The sequence below is a fragment of the Sesamum indicum genome, linkage group LG3 (genome assembly GCF_026168435.1).
Source record: "Sesamum indicum cultivar Baizhima isolate 11 linkage group LG3, ASM2616843v1, whole genome shotgun sequence".
In the NCBI taxonomy this organism is placed as follows: domain Eukaryota; kingdom Viridiplantae; phylum Streptophyta; class Magnoliopsida; order Lamiales; family Pedaliaceae; genus Sesamum; species Sesamum indicum.
In genome coordinates this window covers 6,293,422-6,309,498 of record NC_142659.1, presented here as the reverse complement: position 1 = coordinate 6,309,498, position 16,077 = coordinate 6,293,422, and the positions used below count along the sequence as shown (strand labels likewise).

Genomic DNA, 16,077 nt, shown 5'->3' with positions numbered 1-16,077 from the left:
AGAAATTTAGAGGAATTGTGACGCGTAGTAAACAATATAAACCATGTACTGCCTAAGAGATGATTGTTTTTGCCTTTCTTCACTAAATTTATGCCGAATACTCACTCCTCCTCAGCTACTATCCTGGTTTGGTAAGAGAATAGAAGTGAAGTTGTTGTGCCTCGTTATTGGGCCTCTAAAGCACTTGATTTCATCCAAGCCCATTACTGTACTACTGATACCTAAACTCAACCCCTCAAATACACACACACACGCCCCATAATAATAAAGATAAGCCGTGTGTGATTTTATTTTGAATGGTAAGCAGAGGAGGAGAAGGGTATAAGAGGAAGTGTTGAAATTAAGACAATAGACTTGGAAAACTCACTACTGCTCAGACAGATAAAAAAAAAAAGTAATTTATAAATAGAAAGAAAAATGTTGTATATGAGATGAGAAAGAGTTGATTTTCATATTTCGTTTTTGGATTGAGAAGAAAATATATAGTGAAAAAAGAGAAGGGGAAGAAGGAAAGGGTCGAAGAAGTCTGCTCTGCTCTGCTCTCAATCTCTCTTAATATCTTGTCTCCACAGATTTCTCCGCTCTGCCCACACTGTCCCCCCTTTCTCCTTCTCCCTCTCCCTCTCCCATCCATCCACTCCACGACTGTCTGATTTTACTTCTGCTCATACATACATAAACACACATTCTTCCAAGAGTCGACTCAATCTCTGTTGTTAATTGGTATAAGCCAACGCAATGGATTTGGACCAGTGGATATCAAAGGTGAAAGACGGCCAGCACTTGTCTGAAGACGAGCTTCAGCTTCTCTGCGAATACGTATCTACTTCTTCTTCCCTTTTTCTTTTCTTTGATTTCCATCTTTCTTTTCCAATTTTCCTAGATAATACATGAATCTTATTTTAAGAAACGAAAGCAATCAATCAGGTGAACACCTTTACCCCTGCATTTTGGTTTTGGGAGTTAGGGTTTTTTGCCTTTAAGACTTTTCTTTCCTTTTCTTTTAATTTTAGCCTTTTGCTTCGGGTTTTTTTTTTCGTTTCCCTGTTAATTTCTTTTTGTGGGGCGGAGCGGGCGCGTTGGGTTCTTGGTGAAACTTTCCCAAGAGTGTACTTAGGGTTTTATGAACGTTACCTTTCCAACAAATTCTTGAGGGTTTTGTAGCAGATGGGACTTTTTTTTAGGTTTATTTCCTGGTAGCATGTCTAGTAAACTTAATTCTTTGTGAATCTCCATTTTTCGGTTCTACAAAGAATTGAGTAAGATGTTAGTTGGGCAGATGTGAGCCTCAATATTCTAGTTTGCTGTTGCATCTTTGGTTCTGTACAGCAGCTGCTCTTCTTGTAACATACTTGGATTACTGGGTCTTGGCATCTTGTTAGTATAGCATCCACGGCATATCAAAGTCATGGCATCTAGTCTGGATGATCTTAGATCTTTTTCATTTTCCACATTTTCTTTTCTGGATTAATGCAAAGAATTTGAAAGCTAAACATAATCTGCTACTTTTTCTTCATCATACTCATATATAGATGGTTGTCAAATGATGTGGAACAGCCAAACAACTATTTAGAGTAAGTGGGGCAGGGGGCTTGTACAAACCTTCGCCCACTCCATCATTTTCTTCAATTTGGTAATGACTTAAGCGCTTGTTTTCTTGCCTCCACATGGAGATCCATAAATTTTCTTCATTTGACTTAGCGTAGAACTAAATTGTAAATATAGCTTATCTGAACATGCTTGCTGCAAAATTTTTAGATATGGGATAGTGCATATGTATTTTGTGGTCTTTCTTGCCGTGAGGCAGATGGTTATAACTTAATAGTTTTAGCTGTTATACATCAAATTATAGCGGGTCTCTGTAATTCCTGTGCAACATGTGATGTCTGCTAGCCACTCAATCTCATCCCTTTTACTTAGGCTCCAATATAATTGGAGGTTGGCTATGTAGTACACTTTCTGCCTTAAACAGTATTGCTTGTACTAGTGGCTGAGGCCAACCGGGTTTTCGGTGTGGAATGTTGATCTATCATATTTGATCCATGACTTGCATTATTAGCTCGGGTTCTTCCTTGCTTGTCTTTTTGAGTAGTTATCTCGAGAGGCTAGACTATTGCTGATTCAGGGTAAGTGGTTTCCTGATCACGCCTGTAGCTTAATCCTTTGCACACTATTTTTAGTTGTTTGATGATACTTCCTTTATATTCTCCAAATTCCTACTTTCTTAAGTTCCTAGTATACCCACTCTCTCTTTCTTCTCTCTTATGGATGTTTTGTTGTTCATTTGTTCTTAAATTTGATCTGGTCCTCTGTTATTCAGGTAAAAGAGATTTTGATTGAGGAGTCAAATGTTCAGCCTGTGAACAGCCCAGTCACGGTTTGTGGGGATATCCATGGACAGTTTCATGATCTAATGAAACTTTTCCAGACTGGAGGTCATGTACCAGAGACAAATTACATTTTTATGGTAAATTGCGTGAAGTGATTTGTCATGTGCCTATTTCTTCCTTTACATCTATCGTAATTGCACCTTCTGCTGGCAGGGAGATTTTGTTGATCGTGGTTATAATAGTCTAGAAGTTTTTACCATCCTTCTACTTCTCAAAGCAAGGTATGCCAAATGTAGAGAGATTTTGTTTATTATCCTTTGTATATGCATTTACGCATTTATTTTAGTCAGTTCACCTCTCCTTTTCTATCAAAGTGCCTTGGCATACAACAAATATGATGGAAAAAAGCATAGACAAACCACAAACCATGAATTTTTGGCTCCACCAATTTTATGTGGAACTTGGGGGAGCACATGCCAGCAAAAATATGGTCCGTGGACCTGAGCTCTGATCTTCTATTAACTGCATTTACTATCATTAGATGATAGTTGAAGGTTGAGTTAATTTTAAGTTTTTCTTCACTAGTACATTATGTCTATTTCTGTTTCAAATATCAAAGTCAAACTCAATTCTTCCTGTTTAGTTTATCCCCAAAAAGAAAAATCATTGACCATTTAAGTCTGTTGGTCGCTTAGTTTCACAATCTACTGTTACAGAAATACAGAAAATTCTACATATGACACATTATTTCACTTAACAACTATAACTTTCCTTTCCACTTTTTACTTTTTTATTATATCTAAATATACTTTTTGATAGCTTAAGGGTTGAGGGTGTGTACGATGGAGAAGATACAATTTGTGGGTATAAACGTTTCTAATCCGGTTGCCACTGGAGCCACAATTTTAGATGGTTTCTGGCTGACCTGCCCCTTTCGGCTAGTTATTTATGTCAATTTTTGAATATGCTTGCAGATACCCTGCTAACATTACTCTTCTACGTGGAAATCATGAAAGCAGGCAACTAACACAGGTAACCAGTGTTATAATCTATATTAATTATGTCTTTAGTCACACTAGTTGCTGGAAGAAAGTAGCAAGTTGTAAATGGACTGCAATTATACATGAAAATTAGGTCATTGATCACGCAGACAACTAATTATGGTGAAGCAGCAAACATCATATCTTTACATGACTGTTTTCTTAAGTGTGCAGATTGAAATAGACTAGAGAAAAATGTGACTGTTCTTTCATTTTTTTTCTTTTGGGTTGGTGGGTCATGCCGCCAAAGATTTTACTTTTTTGAAATTGTATATTCTATGGAACGCATATCTTTTTCACTCTTTTTATTTGTCCTCTAGTTTCAGACCTAGCATTTCATCTCATAAGTTCATATCCCCTCTTCGAGGGAGGTGCTTCACCTGTTGCTGCGTGTGACAGGCTGGCAGAATCATATGATTTACAGAACATGGATATTCATGGAGATGATTAATTCATGCATTCCTTCTTAAATATGGTTAGCAGGGCATTTTGAGAAACATTGCATAATTTGTAATTGTGGCTGTTATGCAGACTAGGCAGTCGGAAAGTCACTGAAGAATATAATTGCTATTTCTATCATTACTAACCTAGTGGGTTCTGAGAATTGGTAGGCCTCATTTGAAAGTAGATAGTGCTCTTTGTCATCTCATGCGAAGCCAAACTTAAAACATTTTTTGCTATGTTTTCATATGGTGTCTTCTCACAATGAAGGCCTTTCTCTATATTAGAACTCTGAAGGCTCTTTATGCTTACTTTTGACTTTTTTGATCCTTTTTGCGATGTTTGTGAACTTGGTGAGATTTACTTTTTTTTTTTAATTGTTTGCAACTGTTTGCCCAGAATTTTAGCTGGATCCCTTGGAGGAGATCATAAAATACCTCATAGTATTTGGTCCTCAGTTGTGAGGCTTTGCCTTATTACTTGAGCATTCTTATTCTTAAATGCCATACACTCCTTAATGTTACTGCAACATTTTGCTCAGAACCTTAAGAGTTTTTATTGTGTCTTGATCTTACTTCTCTGATTTTTATGGTTATGATAAATGTGGTTTTATCGTGACCTTGAATGCATTTACCTTCCTTTGGATGAAAATTGTTGGGCAGGTTGGTGAGATTTTCTCATCTTTAGCCTCACTAAAAGGGCAACCATGATTTATGACAAGATCATCCTCATGACTGCTAATACATTTATACTTGCTTGTCTTGGTAGGTTTACGGATTCTATGATGAATGTCAAAGGAAGTATGGGAATGCTAATGCTTGGCGTTATTGCACTGATGTTTTTGACTATCTAACTCTGTCAGCAATTATTGATGGCACAGTATGCATTCCTGCTTCTCTCTTGCTGAGTTACCATTCAAGTATGAAGCTATATTTATGCCATTCCAACCAAATCATCCTAGTTTCTTAAAAACTTGTTTGGTTCAGGCGAAAAATGGATGTATAAGAAAAGTGGACATAAAAAAGTATATATAAGAAAAAGTTTCATGTTTGGTTAGGGAAAATAAATGGAGGTAAAGGAAAAGTGGATGTATATGGAACCCCTCTGGAGCCTTAAAGTATAACACTATAAAGACAAAAGAATACCAATTTATTTTGATTAATATATTACCTATTGGCATAATTTACTTGTAAAAGAAGATCACTTTTCCTTCCCAATTTGTTTTCCTCATACCAGACAAGGGAAAGATTTGGGGTTTACTTGTCAGTCATACAAACAACTTAAAGGAGAAGTATTATTCTCTTCTTTCCCCCTTTCTCTTTCCCATTCTTCCCAGTGAACCAAATGATGCCTAATTTCCTTGGAAGGGAACTGGAAGAACTTTTGATTGTTGGAAGATCTAACTTATAGAAGTTTTATTGTTACCGCTATTGCTCCCTGTGTAACCTGCAGTAATAAGGCACTGACCTTGTTTTATGGCAGGTTCTTTGCGTACATGGTGGCTTATCTCCTGATATTAGAACTATTGATCAGGTTAGCTCGTTATCATTTCCTGAATAAGCTTTTTCTTCTTTTACATATTCGTTGAAAGAACTCCATATTTGATGAAATGATGTACGTGTTGGGATAATCTGCACTGTGTGTGCTAGCATGCTTTTCTTTGATATATATTGTTTAACATGTCATGCATATTTCAGTACCTGTTGTGGTTCAGTAAGCTTCATCATAAAAGTATGGTTTCATAGTTCAGAATGGGATATTTTTTATGTTCTTTTTGGAGTTTTTTCTTCTAAATTGGGATTTAATTATATGGATCTGATATTCGTTCTCCTGTTTGTGCTTTAAAGATCTGGTGCTAATACATCAAATATTTTTGCTTCTTGTTCCTTGTCAGATTCGGGTCATTGAGCGGAATTGTGAGATTCCCCATGAAGGGCCCTTCTGTGACTTAATGTGGAGTGATCCTGAAGATATTGAGACATGGGCAGTGAGTCCTCGAGGAGCTGGCTGGCTTTTTGGATCCAGGGTTACATCTGAGGTGAGTCAACAAGATCTCTGCGATAATGTTTGCATACAAAGCTTTTGAGATTGCTTTATTGATGAGAAGATTGCATAAGGAAAAGCCTAAATTGCTTTATTGATGTTTGCTCAGCTAGCTTGGCAGTATAAGAAGTCATGCTAAAATAATTACTGTTTTTTGCAGTTCAATCATATCAACAAACTTGATCTAGTTTGTCGGGCCCACCAACTTGTTCAAGAAGGTCTAAAGTATATGTTTCAAGATAAAGGGCTTGTAACTGTGAGTTGCTAATTCATTGTCATGACATATTATATGGTATATCAGGATCAGAGAGTATCTTGTGTTCTCATTGTTGCATTACGAACTATGCAGGTGTGGTCTGCACCAAATTATTGTTATCGCTGTGGAAATGTGGCATCAATATTGAGCTTCAATGAGAATATGGTAGGACTGCACAACTAACATGCTGCTCTCAGTCTCTGTTATGGGTGTATATGTTTATATTTCTATCTCAGTATTAACATGAGCCTGATGATGTTTATTCTATGACTTTGAGGAATTATCTGAAAACTTTCAGCAAATTGGGAAGCATTCCTGTCCATGTTTACTATTTTTTTTTTCTTGCTTTCACAATTTCTGATCAATTTTAGAAGGCTACTCTTTTATAGCTTAATTTGATATCATCTTACTATCGTGTAAGCCTGGGTTGGCATGAAAGGGTAACAAAACTGACACCAATACTTTCAAATGTAACTCCTCAATTAGTCTAGAACGGTTTTCATGGAGCTTGATCATGTTTTGTTTCTTTCCCTACTTTAGGAGAGAGAAGTGAAGTTTTTCACAGAGACCGAAGAAAACAACCAGATGCGAGGACCAAGAACTGGAGTACCTTATTTTCTTTGAGTGAAGTTTGATTTCAAGAATTGAGATATGACGTTGGTGCTTACCACTGTGCTGCTTCAAGTGGAGGAGAGTAAAGGAAGAAGAATGAAATACTTGGATGAAGGAACCTCTGGCTGTCCAAACTCGCCAGGATGTTCTGCTGCTTCTATATATTCTTGATATGTATCCCAAATAGCTTGATGTTTATTGTCTTTTTTGCTGTTACCTTCATTGTTTAGAAAAAATGATAAGTTTCAACTCAACTCATTCAGGATTGATGATAACTTAGAATCATTCTTCTGATGCTTGAGTACAAAAAAATATTGCGAGCCTTGCTAACATCAGCTAGATTGATTTTGATGCCCACCTGCATAAATTGGTTCAGCAGTGTGCTTAACATGTAGAAATTTGGTGGCAGCAAATGTTATGTTCTCTGGATTTTCTAATATGGGAGGAGGAAGCGGTCAGAAATGGTGGCATAGTGAATCAGGAAGATTTTGTTGTCATAAAAACCATCAGGCGTTAGCAAGGGTACACGAAGTCCACGCCAGATGTGTGCACTTGTGGTATGAGGATCATGGTTGAAGGTAGATGATGAATGAGGTTGGAACTCGAGTAGGATAGGCATTTGTATCTTAGTGCAAGAAAAGCTAGCTGTTATTCTATTCTGGTGAATGCAAGCGTGCTTTTGTGTGTGGTCAGACCAGTGTGAATGGTGGCATTTGATTTGAGAAAGTGTTTTTGCAAATGGGAGAAATTGCAATGACGAGTTAATAGCGTATGAGTCAATTTTAGAGATAATGTGGAAAGCGGTAGTAATTGTGCAGCTACTGCTGCTGTTGCTGTCTTGAGATGATGGATTAAAGCGTTTATAACTAGTACTCTGTAATCATGCAATGCAATGAAACGGCCTCTTTCCTTTCCTTTCCTTTCCTGCCCTGCAATGCAAACTTAGAGAGAGATCAATATGAATGAACGAATGTCCCTTCAAACTTGATAAATCACAATAATTTGGGTTTGCATCTAATTCTAATCTACAACTATTAGAAGGGATTTAATAAAAATGAAATTTTGATTATGTAATCGGAGGTCGGCCCATTTGGTTGTGAATTAGGCCCCCGCAAGTATTTATATTTTATTCAAGGAAGAAAAATACATTAGCAACAGAAGACGGACGACACTGCGTGCCGACCGCAGCGGATGGAGCCGTCGCCGGTAAGCTCTTGGCGCTCGCTATTTCCTTTTCTGATGCCTGTAACACCCAATTACAGACCAATCAGATTCGTTGTAGGTCTTCATCATTTGTTTAGTAACCTCCATTGATGAGTTGTGATAATCGGACTCTGAGCTCTCTCAACCTGAATTCCTGCTACAGTTGTGTTGTTTTCTTAATTACTTTCCCCTTTTCTTCCCCTAACATCACTACTTAAATCATAATGCTATCTCCTTCCCTTCCCATCCCAATACTCATTGCATCCCCATTTCTTTTCACTCACTCTCACGGAATGCTACTTGGTATCTGCTTCTGTTTGGGTATTCGACTGCCATATACAAAATGTTATCGAGCAGTACTGTCTACTTCTCTTTTTAAGGGGTGGGAGAGCTCTATGTTTGAATTGTTATTGGAATCTCGTGGTGCTTTTCCCCATTGGCTACATCCTAAGCTGTTGTAATATGGACCTTGCCGGGTTTCTATCATGCCATATTTTTTTTTATTACTCGTTATGCCTAGGTATAAATTTGTAAGGCACTTTATACTTTCACCTTCCATGTTTTCTCCTGCCAGTAAGATTGCTTTCATTCACTGTAGCTGTTAACCTTGTTTTTCTTCCTTACTGTTAATTACGTCAATTGTTGATTCAGTTGGAGGCAGTCTGTCTTAACAGCGAACCACTTTTTGGGGAAGGTGACCAATATGAAGATGAAGGAGACTGTTCAATGTTGGAACATAGTGATGAAGCTCATGAAATGCAATTAAAAAAGGAATTTTTGCTGCCTACTGTGGGATTGGAGTTCGAGTCTTTTGATGAAGCTTATGACTTCTATAATGTCTATGCCAAGGGACAAGGGTTTGGGATCAGAGTGAGTAATTCATGGTTCCGATCAAAAAGAAGGGAGAGGTACAGAGCAAAACTCAGCTGCAGCAGTGCTGGTTTCAAGAAAAAAAGTGATGCAAACAATCCAAGGCCTGAAACAAGAACAGGATGTCCTGCAATGGTAATCATCAAGCTCGTGGAAGCTAAAAGGTGGAGAATAGTCGAGGTTGAGCTTGACCACAATCATCCAGTGAGCCCTGAAGTTAAACGTTTCTATAAGTCACATAAAAAGATGTTTCTTGCTGCCAAGAATGGACAGCAATCTGAACCCGTGAAAGAAATACACACAATTAGGTTATACCGGACAGCTGTTGTGGATGCTATATGTAATGGGCACTCTAAGACAGATGGGAGAGTTGATAGAAATCCCACTAATCACTCAAAGCATCTAGAGCTCAAAGAGGGGGATGCACCTGCAGTATATAATTTCTTTTGTCGTATGAAGCTGACAAATCCAAACTTTTTTTATCTGATGGATCTTGACGCTGAAGGGCATTTGAACAATGTGTTCTTTGCTGATGCTAGGTCTAGGATTGCTTATAATTACTTCTCAGACACTGTCACAATCGATACAACAAGCTTGACAAACAAGTATGAGATTCCTTTAATTTCATTTGTGGGAATAAACCACCATGGACAATCTGTCTTATTAGGATGTGGCTTCCTTGGACACGAGTCTGTGGAGTATTTTGTTTGGATGTTTAGAGCCTGGCTTACATGTATGCAGGGGCCACATCCGCAAGTTATTGTCACCGATCAGTCCAAACCCTTGGATATAGCAGTTTCTGAGGTTTTTCCACAGGCCCGTCATTGTTATTGTTTGTCCTATATCATGCATCGTGTTCCTGAGAAATTGGGTGGATTGACTGGGTTTGAAACAATCAAGAGGCAACTTAATAAAGCAGTGTATGATTCATTGAAGATATCTGAGTTCGAAATTTTCTGGGCTGAGATGATTAATCAACACAGCCTCACGGACAATAAATGGCTTCAGTTATTGTATGCAGACAGACAAAGATGGGTGCCAGTATACTTAAAAGATATTTCTTTTGTAGGGATACTCCCGATCAATGATTGTGAGTGCTCCAGTGCATTTTTTGACGGTTATGTACACAAACATACATCTTTCAAAGAATTCCTCGACAAGTATGATCTGGCTTTACAAAGAAAGCATTTGAAAGAAGCCATGGAAGATTTTGAGTCCAGGAATTCAAGTTTTGAGTTGAAAACAAAATCAAATTTCGAGTTGCAGCTGTCGAAGGTGTATACCAAGGGAATGTTTAAGAAATGTCAAATTGAAGTTGAGGGGATGTATTCTTGTTTCAACACAGAGCAAGTGAATTCTGATGGCTCAGTTATGACGTTTGTTGTCAAAGAACAAAAACAGGTTGAAGGAAATGATAAGGAGGTCAAACATTATGAGGTTCTGTATGAGGCAACTCAAATTGAAGTACGCTGCATTTGTAGTTTGTTCAATTTCAAAGGTTTTTTGTGCAGGCATGCATTAAGTGTTCTTAATTATAAGGGAGTAGAAGAAATACCATTGCAGTACATTCTGTCTCGTTGGAGTATAGATTATAAGCGTAACTTTCTGTTAGATGCTGGATTTAGTGATGCTGATGTGGATAGTCCTTTGCAATGGTATAATCATCTGTTTAGACGTTCTCTTCAACTTCTTGAAGAGGGGGCACAGTCTCAAGAACATTACGAAGCTGTAACGCGAGAACTGGATACTTTATTGACTAAATTTAGTCTACTGGATAACAGATTTATGTGACTAACCTAACAAAGTCATGTATAGTTTGGTGTCTATATGTTCTTTTAGTATCATTTGTCTGTTTTACTGTAATGTAGGCATTAGTTTAAATGCTTCGGAGCTGGCATATTATTTCGTGATTGACAAATGAAAGTGAACTGATCTGACTTCATTCTCCTTCCTCTGATTTATACTGATAAGTTCTTGACTTGTATACTAGCATCTAATATAATTGTCTTGTTTGGGCTGAGTTCCAACTCTTTCTGTTTATCTCTCTGTTTTTCCGGTACAATATATATCTTACTAAATCTAAGACGAGTAGTTTTCTTTGAAGGATATTGAGAAATGGGAATGCATTTGCCTAAGATGGAAACAGAGTAGGGCAGCTTGCCACCATGCTATTGCTGCTGTTCAATCCTCATAGCATGTATGAGGATTGCTCAGGACACACTTGGTTTAGATAGTTAGTACGGTGTATGATTGATTATTGGCTGAAGAAACTTCACCAATAGTTTACTGCTTCAACATATTACGAGCTGATTAATTCAACTTGTGGGGAAAGCAGGTGAGGTGCACCGAGGATCAGGATCCAGATAACTTTGTCCTCCTAATAAGGCTATAAGATGTACACCTTGTTCTGTGTGTAATAACTTGTATTCTTGAGTTTAGTGTAAGATGCATAATTCAGGATGTGGTTCCATTGAGCTAATAAGCATTTGATGATGATGAGGAGGAGGAGGAGGAGGAGTTAGGGTTTGGGTTTATAGTAGCAGCTTAGCTTATCAGGCAGCCCTTTTTCTTTTCAGGTAAATGAATTGGAAAATCAATTTCTTCAACTCTTTTGCTTTATTTTATTTCAATTTCTCATGCATCTTGGGCTTCATCATTTACACCGTTACCAAGATTTTCATTTTTGGTGAATGCTTTTTTAATCAATTAATATATGATTTTTCGGCTAAATTACAATTATTCTACAACTATATAATCCAAAGTTGTTAAAATATGAATGTTGCAAACTGCAAATTTTGAAATCTGGTAGGCTCTATGATTTTCTCAAAGAAATTCGAAATAAGCAGTGATGGTAAACAAGCAAATGATCCACTATGTTTGAAATGAAGGTCCAAATTTAACACAAAAATCAATGTTTTAAATTTTACTTAAAATTAAAAATCAACAGATTAGATTCTAATATGATTTTTTTTCTTTTACATATATATGTCAGTACCAATATTTATACATATGATTGTTATTAATATATATAATAATAAAATTGCCCCATTTTTTTAAAAAGAAACATGAAACGTAATATAAGAGGGCTTTTGCTAAATTTTTTCTTTTATTTTTTTCAGGTGGATATTTTTATTATTAAAGGATTGAAATTGCATTTTTATTTTATATATATATATAGTGGTTAGTTTATTACCAAACTGTCCGTCCTACCTACCAAAGGTCCTAAGTTGCTCTCAATCTCCAGGGGTTGGGGTGTGGTTGTTGAGTTGAGCTGTGCACGCACGACTCCATTGCCCAACTACCCCCAGGATCAGGAAGAAAACAATTGTAGCGCAAAGGTTTCAGGTGAAAATCAATGTCTGTGATCAGCTGCAAAGCGGCGGTGGCATGGGCCGCTGGAGAACCATTAGTGATAGAAGATGTGGAGCTCAGCCCGCCTCGCCCCATGGAGATCCGCATTAAAGTAGTTTGCACTTCGCTTTGCCGCAGCGATGTCACCGCTTGGCTCTCTCAGGTCTTTCAATGTTTTGTAACTTCTACTCTCCACCTTCTTTCTCTGTCTCTGTGTATTTGACATCCTCTGCAGTCTGCACTTATTCTGCTTAATACCTATACAAATTCTCAATTTTACAAGGCTTCACATTTTCTGCTGATCAACTCAGTTGCTTGGACATGCTCTTTACCAAGCATGAAATTGTGTATCTTTCGGGATTAAACATGGTGACTTCTTTTATAAATTCAGCCAGATTCAATGACATTATATGTGCTTGCTTGCCTTGCATTGTTCCCCTGTATACAGGCTTAAGATCATTAGGGAATTTGTCAAATCAAATATATGCATGTGATTTGTCAACTCAAAGAATATAGCTTATTTCCTAGATCTTTACGAGCAGAGAAAACGTGCTATCTTTGTCACTTTTTTTTCTTATATTGTATGTATTCTTTTCTTTTTTATTCTTATCCTTGTATCCTGTACTAATACTTTATTTTTGGATGTTTGCTACCTCTGTTGCATATCTGGTGTTAGCATCTTTGTTAAAGCTTAGTACAATCTTTTCTGTGCCAAAAATAAATAAAACAGGAAAAACCTGACACTGGATTTACGTATATCTTTTCTGTTTTTGCAGGCACAACCTCAAATATATCCTCGAATATTTGGCCATGAAGCTTCAGGGTAGCTTCTATATTTTCTTCCGCAATACTCTTTTCCTGACCAAATGATAAACCACCTAGGGTCTTTATCTTGTAATTATATTTTGTTGTGACTGGAAAGAAGCTTGGTGCATTTCGTTATGAAATTATAATCATAGCAATTTTTCCCTATCTGGAACTATTCTGACTTGTATGATTCGGAATTAGGTCGAAGTTCTCTTTTCCTTATTAGATGCAACTATCAAGAATGTTATTATTATTCAGTAACTTCAGATTAATGGTTTGCTTCTTGTGAAGTGAAAATTGCATAGTTGCTTAAGGTTGCTCCTCTCAGCTCTGGCTTACATTTTCATTGTACTTCAGATGAGATCATCTAGAACATGGATAATGGGAATATTAAATATATAACCCCTTACTAATGCTTTGTTCCCTTCCACAATGGTGACCATGCTAAACTTGCAAATGTAATTTTGTAGGATTGTTGAGAGTGTGGGTGAAGGAGTGACTGAGTTTGAAGAGGGGGACCATGTGCTTACTTTATTTACAGGAGAATGTATGAGATGCAGACAATGTGCCTCAGGTAAAAGCAATATTTGCCAAGTATTGGGATTGGAACGCCAAGGCGTAATGCACAGTGACAAGCAAACACGCTTCTCAATAAGGGGAAAGCCCATATATCACTATTGCGCTGTTTCAAGTTTCAGCGAATACACAGTTGTGCACTCTGGATGTGCTGTGAAGATTAGCTCAACTGCACCTTTGGAGAAAATATGCCTTCTCAGCTGTGGAGTTGCAGCAGGTACTGATGTTATTTCGGTTCCACGTATCTTGATATAAATTGTGAAGGATTGTCTCGGCTTCTAATCATCATCTTTTTCCATTATTGTTGTACTTGGCTAGGTTTAGTGGTACTTCAATTCTGGAACATACTTGTTAAACATGTGGAAATTTGCAGAAACCAGGCTTAAGATGCATTTATTCTATTACAAATTTTGATATTTTAGATGATTGTAAAGCTATCTCACTGTGGCTCACAATAGGTTTAGGTGCAGCTTGGAAAGTTGCTAATATCTCAGAAGGATCAACTGTGGTCATTTTTGGTCTTGGAACTGTAGGCCTTTCTGTGAGTTGCCGACTTAGTATTACTTTGACTGTTATAATCTATTTATGTTTTCCTATGAAGACTCCAAATCCTGGTCTTTTTAATCAAGATACTCGCTTTGATCCTTCACGTTTGAATAGGTCGCACAAGGTGCTAAACTGAGGGGAGCGTCTCGAGTAATTGGTGTTGACACAAATACAGAGAAGAGTGAAAGAGGTATTGGATACTTATGCTTTGATATTTGCGAGTTAAATGACATAAAAACGCCTTAGAAGATATCTAGGATGGTTATTTTGCTCATCAATTGTGCAGGAAAGGATTTTGGAGTAACAGACTTTTTGAACCCAAAAGACTATGATCAACCAATTCATCAGGTTTCTATCATAACCATTTCCAGAAGAAAATTCCATTCCATGACTGCAAACCGACAAGTCAAAATAAACGGGCTTGCGAAAGTATTCTTGGTCTTGTGCTCTCAAACTGTAAATCTAAATTGTGCATGCTGAACTCTTTTCCAGGTTATTAACCGTATTACTGATGGTGGGGCAGACTATGCATTTGAGTGTGTCGGAGATACTGGAATGATTAACACAGCTCTACAGTCTTGTTGCAGTGTAAAATCCTAGACACCAATAGTTCATTCTTAGTCGACTTATTCTTTTGAATTTGGGCATAAGTTTACTAATATGTCTTAGGGGTGTCAGGGTTGGGGTTTGACTGTGACCCTTGGTGTGCCCAAAGAGAAGCCAGAAATAGCAGCTCACTATGGGCTGTTTCTCACTGGAAGAACACTCACAGGATCCCTTTTTGGTGGATGGAAACCAAAATCTGATCTTCCTTCACTTGTTGATATGTATCTAAGGAAGGTAAGAAACAACATTGACCACGTAAACTATTTGCATCTAAATTAAAGGCAACAGTTGGTGTCTGATGATTTGATATTCATCCTTTTCACATTGGACTTGGAATTATATGTGGTGCTTTTTCCGTTTAGGGTGGTGTACAGTGTTCCCAGGACACAAGAATAGGATCTCCACTGAACTCGCAGTCGCACTTGGCTGGCTTTATGACGTTAGGGTTTATAGTTTACTGTTAATACAGTGTTAAAAATAAACTTGGGGTGCATGCATAATATTTAGGTCTCTAAGCTCCAAAACAACACCAATACTTTCACTTTCAACTAGATTTTCTCTCCAGGTGTCACCCACTCTCACCGATCTCTTAAGACACTGAATAGTCTTAACTCTATAAATTTGTAGATATCAGATACCTCTGCCCATTACATGAAAAATTTAACAGGACATAGGAATTACAAAGATTCCTTGTGTTCTGCTTTTCTGACATTGTTACTTTATAGTTAGTGAACTTAAGCTACCTGAACATGTGTATATATTTTTGTGAGGCAACCCCAAAGTGCAGCCGTGCAGGGCCAAGAATGTTGTATGATCAACGCTTTTGTTGTTGACCTCATTGTAATTTCTATCTGCAGGAAATTAAGATTGATGACTACATTACACACAATCTGATGCTTGAAGATATAAACGAGGCATTCGACTTAATGAGAGAAGGAAAATGCTTGCGCTGTGTCATCCAAATGCCAACGTAGGAAGTACTCTACCAGTGAAGTATACAAGATAAAGTGTCCCTGAATTTTGTGCAGATTTCACCCAAGTATTCATTCCTACTGCTTGTACTTGACAAAATAACAGATTTTGTACTGTGCTGAGTACTATGTATCTTTGTGGATAGTTGTCCTCCAGGCAACTCTCAACAAAGAAAATAATTTCTACCCCTAAAAAATTGGAATTTGAATTCGTTGAGTATGATAATGGTTTGTACTTTTAGTCCAGCTACCTAAGTTTTGAATTCTCACGCTAACTTTATGTCCAATACGCTTTCCTGATGCTCTGCTCAGTAAGATTTATGCTTGTTTTTGTATTGTTGTTATGGTATGTGTACAGAATGAAGTTTAACTAATAAAGAATAACTATTGAAAACAGGAAGTAAATGATTCTACAAAAACATTTG

At 37.3% G+C, this 16,077-nt stretch overlaps 3 protein-coding genes across 4 annotated transcripts; all 3 read left to right on the top strand.

The window, feature by feature from the left end:
• Positions 1 to 414: 414 nt before the first annotated feature.
• On the top strand, positions 415 to 7,052 carry LOC105157376 (phytochrome-associated serine/threonine-protein phosphatase). The gene is made up of 10 exons (XM_088878329.1): positions 415 to 819; positions 2,321 to 2,467; positions 2,544 to 2,611; positions 3,305 to 3,362; positions 4,580 to 4,690; positions 5,294 to 5,344; positions 5,706 to 5,849; positions 6,015 to 6,110; positions 6,204 to 6,275; positions 6,651 to 7,052. Exons 1-10 carry the CDS (start codon positions 739 to 741, stop codon positions 6,732 to 6,734), a joined length of 912 nt encoding a protein of 303 aa, XP_088734455.1. The 5' UTR covers positions 415 to 738; the 3' UTR covers positions 6,735 to 7,052.
• Positions 7,053 to 7,664: 612 nt separating this feature from the next.
• Positions 7,665 to 10,737, top strand: LOC105157375 (protein FAR1-RELATED SEQUENCE 6). Of its 2 annotated transcripts, none has more exons than XM_011073785.3 (2): positions 7,665 to 7,928; positions 8,577 to 10,737. In XM_011073785.3, the coding sequence occupies exons 1-2, from the start codon at positions 7,914 to 7,916 to the stop codon at positions 10,584 to 10,586; spliced, it is 2,025 nt and encodes a 674-aa protein (XP_011072087.2). In that variant the 5' UTR covers positions 7,665 to 7,913; the 3' UTR covers positions 10,587 to 10,737. The 2 variants fall into 2 exon arrangements, with proteins under 2 accessions (XP_011072087.2, XP_088734451.1); XM_088878325.1 differs by lacking the exon at positions 7,665 to 7,928 and adding an exon at positions 7,955 to 8,445.
• A 1,246-nt stretch (positions 10,738 to 11,983) lies between these two features.
• On the top strand, positions 11,984 to 15,898 carry LOC105157374 (GroES-like zinc-binding dehydrogenase family protein). Its single transcript, XM_011073784.3, has 9 exons — positions 11,984 to 12,309; positions 12,923 to 12,969; positions 13,424 to 13,746; positions 13,988 to 14,070; positions 14,190 to 14,265; positions 14,362 to 14,423; positions 14,568 to 14,663; positions 14,754 to 14,915; positions 15,539 to 15,898. The coding sequence occupies exons 1-9, from the start codon at positions 12,151 to 12,153 to the stop codon at positions 15,653 to 15,655; spliced, it is 1,125 nt and encodes a 374-aa protein (XP_011072086.1). The 5' UTR covers positions 11,984 to 12,150; the 3' UTR covers positions 15,656 to 15,898.
• Positions 15,899 to 16,077: the final 179 nt, after the last annotated feature.